General features: G+C 49.1%; 1 protein-coding gene across 1 annotated transcript; it reads left to right on the top strand.

The window, feature by feature from the left end:
* Positions 1 to 833: 833 nt before the first annotated feature.
* LOC127631243 (zinc finger BED domain-containing protein 5-like) lies at positions 834 to 2,057 on the top strand. The gene has a single exon (XM_052109310.1). The coding sequence runs from the start codon at positions 834 to 836 to the stop codon at positions 2,055 to 2,057; it is 1,224 nt and encodes a 407-aa protein (XP_051965270.1).
* Positions 2,058 to 5,801: the final 3,744 nt, after the last annotated feature.

Below are 5,801 nucleotides of genomic sequence, written 5' to 3'. Positions count from 1 at the left end.
TAGACAAGAAGAAGCATGGTAAAAGAACCATGGTGCTCGTACGGTGGGTGGGATGGCCTCTGAAGTTTGACAGCTGGGTTAATGAAAAAGATGTTGCGGATCTACAGAGCTCTTAAAGCATATAAAAATATACATTTGTCACCTGAGTTCATTTCTGCAGTAAACGGTCATGGATGAAGCAGGGTTTTATGTCACATTGCCATGCAATGCTTCATTAGCTCTTGACCCCGTAAACCAAATTTCAAATTACAGAACAAGACTAGCCAGACCTATAAACTTAAAAGGCAAGTGGGAGGTGGGTCTAGCGGAAATTGATTACCCTAGATCAGGGGTTTTCAAACTGGGGTCCGCGGACCCCAGGGGGGCCGCAAGAGGAAGCTAGGGGGTCCGCGAAAAACTTGACAGAAAAAAAACATATATATGTAAGATTACCATTTTTTAAATAATTTATTTTTTAACCTAAAGATGTTAATAACCAAATAAACATACAGTTTAGTGGTGTATAAGAGTGGTTCCTTTTAACGTGTTTATCCCAAAATACTTTGCGCTGTTTACGTTTTGCACTTATAGTAAGGTGAACGGAGCAATTAGCGGGTTAGTACATGCTCTACAAATGATGGAAAGATTTTTGAATAATCGCGGGCAGTTTGTGTCAATCTGACTTGGCGAATGCTAAACATAAACTAGAAAACATGACAAATCTTACATTACGTTTGGGCATTATATTACCAGCTACTAAAGACATTGTCAGGGAGTTATTTGGAGAGGAAGCGGCAAGAAAAGTAGATTGTGTGCCTTTGTCAGACAATACAGTGAGCAGACGCATAAGTGACATGTCCAATGATATTGCTTCGCAGCTTTTAGAACATGTGCAAGCCAGTGAATATTTTGCACTGCAGTTGGATGAAAGCACTGATGTTGCAAATCAAGCACAGTTTATGGTCTACATTAGTTTCCTCAGGCAGGACAAATGTAGACCCCTTGAAGGCAGAACCACAGGGCAGGACATATTTAATATGATGGATCAGTTCATGACGGTCAATTCAATAGACTGGTCTCGGTGTGTTGGTGTGTGCACTGATGGTGCTGCCGCTATGACCGGTGGTGTGGTGACCCTGATCAAAGCGAAAGCCCCCAATGCTGTTGCCACACACTGTATGCTTCACCGTGAGGCTCTTGTGGCCAAACGCATTGATGATTTGCGTCTCGTGCTGAGGAATGTAGTTAAAACTGTGAACTATATAAAGTCACACCCCTTGAAACACAGACTATTCGGTTTCCTTTGCAAAGAAATGGGTGCTGATTATGAGAGCTTGCTGCTTCACTCAGAGGTACGCTGGCTTTCCCGCGGTGCTGTGTTAAATCGTGTGTATGCGCTGCGCAAAGAGATGAGAGAGTTTCTCTCTGGTGAAAAATCAGAGCTTGCCAGCTGTTTTGAAGATGGCTCATGGATACTCAAGTTGTCATACATGGCAGATTTTTTCCAGCATCTCAGTTTCCTCAATCAGAGCATGCAAGGGCACAATGTTCACACACTGAACGCACAAGATAAGGTGTGCGCGTTCACGCAAAAATTATCTCTGTGGGAAAGCAAACTGAAAGAGGGAGTTACAGAAATGTTCCCTCTCTATAACCAGGAGTGCATCTCCTCCACTGCTGACAATATCACACCCATAATCCAGTCTCACCTGTCACATCTTCAGGGCTATTTTAAACAATATTTCCCAGATTTGAACAACACCCACCTGGACTATGTTAGAAACCTATTTGCACCAGGAATTGGCACTCATCTGGATCTAGCAGCTCAAGAGCAACTGATTTATTTGACAAATGAGGGAGGGATAAAAACAAAGTTCCCCTGCCTTCCTCTGTCAGAGTTTTGGATGTCTGTGAGAAAGGACTACCCTGTTTTGTCTGAGAAGGCAATAAAGTGTCTTTTACCATTTGCCACAACCTACTTGTGTGAAGCTGGATTTTCAGCACTGAAAGTACTTCAGTCCAAGCACCGGGCCGTCTGGAGGTCGAAAGTGACATGCGCCTGGCTCTCACTAAAATGAAACCACGCATTGACAAACTATGTAGAAGCCACCAGGCTGATCCATCCCATTAGAACATCTTGAATCAGTGAATGTGGTGGTGTTTAGTTTGATTCACATGTTTGAATATGCAAATGCTGCCCTTCAGGTTTAACTTTTCATCTACCAGTGCTAATGCATTTTTATACTGTGAAAAAATTTACCCTGTTCAGTTAATGTATATATTTTTTAATTGTTCAGAAATACAAAAAACTACATATAATTGTTAATTGTGAGAATTATTTTTGGCTATAGTGAGTTGCCAAATAATAAAAGAAAATTGTTATTGAAACAGCATTTCATATTTACGTTTATTGTAATATGAATTTAAATATGTCTTTACATTATATACAATTATTTATTCAAAAATACATAGTTACCTTTATATTTTAGTTAAGGGGGTCCCCAGCATGTAATCAAAATATTTGGGGGTCCTTGTGATTAAAAAGTTTGAAAACCCCTGCCCTAGATCATGCTACACTATTAATGATAATGATGCTAAAATCCACTTCAGAGAGGTTAGAAACGACAGAAAAATATATTTTGAGATCATGAATCTGAAAAGCGGATATTATGATGAAGTTTCGTTTGTAATTAGGGAGATAAATGCTTTGCTACCTCAACATGTACGTCTCGGTTACGATCATGTGAAAAACAACAATTGTACAGCGCCACCAGGAAGATCTTTAACATTCTACAGTAAACTAGCCATTATTTTGGGTGTAATACCGAAGAAACCCTTGGAATCTGCAAAGGAGCATACTGGAAATGAACGCAACAAAACCAATTTTACACCAGTGTACACACCACACCAAGCCGACATAAACGGAGGTTTTTACACCTGTACACAGATGTTATCGAATATCAATCTGTGGGTGATGCACATGCGCCGCTTTTGAGATGTGTACATATAACCGGATCGGATCGTGAAATGGTCAGTGTTGCATATGACAGAGTGCACTACGTGTCAGTGAATTAAAATTCTATTGGAGAGATTTGTATTGAACTCAAGACGACAGAAACAGGGAAGTGCCATTTTCTTATGGTAAAGTTGTCGTTTAACTACACTTCAGACCTGTGAAACAACCGATCTTTAAAAAATTGTGTACCAAATGGATCCTACTGTTACGTTCCTGTGTTGTCTGCCCTCTGTTCTTTGTTTCACTATCACGTTTATTTCACATTTTCTTGTTGTCCGCTCCGTGTTTTCCGTTTCACCCGTCACCGATCCCGTTCCATGTCACGTTTTCCCTGTTGTCTGCCCTGAGTCTCACTGTCCGTGTGTTTAACTACATTTCCCACAATTCCCGTTCTCCCTCACTGCCTGCGCTCATCATTGTTTCCACCTGTGTCTCGTTCAGTCACCACTTTGTCCGTGCATATAAACCCTGTTTCTTTGTTTAGTCACTGTCGATCGTTGACGTTTCATGTCCGTGCCCATGCTACGCTGTGTCATTCGTGTTCATCCGTGTTCATCCGTGTTCATCCGTGTTCATCCGAGGTTACCCTGTTCCCTGTCTGTTCCGTCTGAGGTTACCCCGCTGTCTACAGTTTCGTGTTTCTGTTCCCTCGTGTTTGGACTGTTTCATTGTGTTTTCAGTTACCTGTTTTCCCCTCGTGGACTTTTCTTTGTGTTTACCCTTTTGTTTACTCTGTGCTATAATAAATACCGCATTTGGATCCGCACCTCTGTCTGTCTTGTCCCACTTCTACACCCAGCATCACAGAACGATCGACCCAACAATAGATCCAGCGGTCCAACTGGCCAACTATCGCCTGCTCTGCCTCAAACAAGAGGACTGTCCTCTCGAAGACCACATTGGCGACTTCCTTGTGCTGGCGAATGCCGTTGACTACCCGGACCACATCCTGGTGAGTTTCTTCAGGGGCAACCTGAACGCCTCGCTGAGGGAGCGGTTGCCACCGGCAACGCGCGGGTGGAAGCTCTGTGAATTTGTGGAGGCAACGTTGCGTATCGGCGGCTCGCCGTTAACTGTGGGCATCGCTGAGGAGGATCCTACCTCGCCTCCCTCGGTGGTGACTCTCCAGTCACCTATGGCGCTTCCTGTCATGCCAGTCCTGCCTGTCAACGAGGTCACCCTCACCCCAGTCGCCTTCCATGAGCCAGCACGGCCCACTTCGTCTGCCCGGAGGAGGGAGAGAAGACGGGCTTCCGCCTCCCGGTCCACGCACGTCACCGTGAGCGAGCCAGAGCCCACGCACATCACCGTGAGCAAGCCTGAGTCCTCGCACATCACCGTGAGCGAGCCTGAGTCCTCGTCAGCCACGGTCAGCGAACCCAAGCCAGCGCATTCCACGGTCACCCAGCCAGCGCCTGTAGCCTCAACCGTCCCTGAGCCAGTGCCTGTAGCCTCGACCGTCCCTGAGCCAGTGCCTGTAGCCTCGACCGTCCCTGAGCCAGTGCCTGTAGCCTCGACCGTCCCTGAGCCAGTGCCAGCAGCCATGACCATCCCAGGGCCAACGCCCGTAGCCATGATCATCCCAGGGCCAACGCCCATAGCCATGACCGTCCAAGAGCCAGCGGCAGCAGCCATGACCGTCCAAGAGCCAGCGCCAGCAGCCATGACCGTCCAAGAGCCAGCGCCAGCAGCCATGACCGTCCAAGGGCCAGCGCCAGTAGCCATGACCGTCCAAGAGCCAGCGCCAGTAGCCAGGACCGTCCTAGAGCCAGCGCCTCTCAAGCCTTCCAGGGCTCCTCCTCCCGAGTCTTCCAGGGCTCCGCCTCCCAAGTCACTCAAGTCTCTCGAGTCTTCTAGGGCTCCTCCTCCCGAGCTTTCCAGAGCTCTGCCTTCCGAGTTTCCCGAGCTTTCCAGAGCTCCGTCTTCCGAGTTACCCAAGCTTTCCAGAGTTCCGCCTTCCAAGTTACCCGAGCTTTCCAGAGCTCTGCCTTCCGAGCTTTCCAGAGCTCTGCCTTCCAGGCTTTCCAGAGCCCCGCCTTCCGAGCTTCCTGAGCTTTCCAGAGCTCCGCCTCCCGAGCTTTCCAGAGCTCCGCCTCCCGAGCTTTCCAGAGCTCCCCCTCCCGAGCTTTCCGGAGCTCCGCCTCCCGAGCTTTCCAGAGCTCCGCCCCCTCAAGCCTCTCGAGCCTTCCAGAGCTCCGCCCCTCAACCCTCTCGAGCTTTCCAGAGCTCCGCCTCCCGAGCTTTCCAGAGCTCCGCCTCCCGAGCTTTCCAGAGCTCCGCCCCTCAAGCCTCTCAAGCCTTCCAGGGCCCCGCCCCTCAAGCCTCTCGAGCCTTCCAGGGCTCCGCCCCTCAAGCATCTCAAGCCTTCCAGGGCTCCGCCCCTCAAGCCTCTCAAGCCTTCCAGGGCTCCGCCTCTCAAGCTTCCTGAGCTTTCCAGAGCTCCTCCTCTCGAGCTTTCCAGAGCTCCTCCTCTCAAGCCTCTCGGGCCACCCAGGGCTCTGCCCCTCAAGTCACTCGAGCCTTCCAGGGCTCCGCCTCTCGAGCCACTCGAGCCTCCCAGGGCTCTGCCTCTCAAGCCTCTCGAGCCTCCCAGGGCTCCGCCCCTCAAGTCACTCGAGCCTTCTAGGGCTCCGCCTCTCGAGCCTCTCGAGCCTTCCAGGGCTCCGCCCCGCAAGCCTCTCCAGCCTTCCAGGGCTCCACCTCTCAAGCCTCTCGAGCCTTCCATGGCCCTTCTCCCCAAGCATCCTACGGCTCCACCTCCCGAGTCTCCTGCGGCTCTGCTCCCAGAGACTCCAGAGCCTTCTAG

The sequence above is a fragment of the Xyrauchen texanus genome, chromosome 37 (genome assembly GCF_025860055.1).
Source record: "Xyrauchen texanus isolate HMW12.3.18 chromosome 37, RBS_HiC_50CHRs, whole genome shotgun sequence".
NCBI lineage: Eukaryota > Metazoa > Chordata > Actinopteri > Cypriniformes > Catostomidae > Xyrauchen > Xyrauchen texanus.
This window is presented reverse-complemented; position numbering and strand designations above follow the sequence as displayed.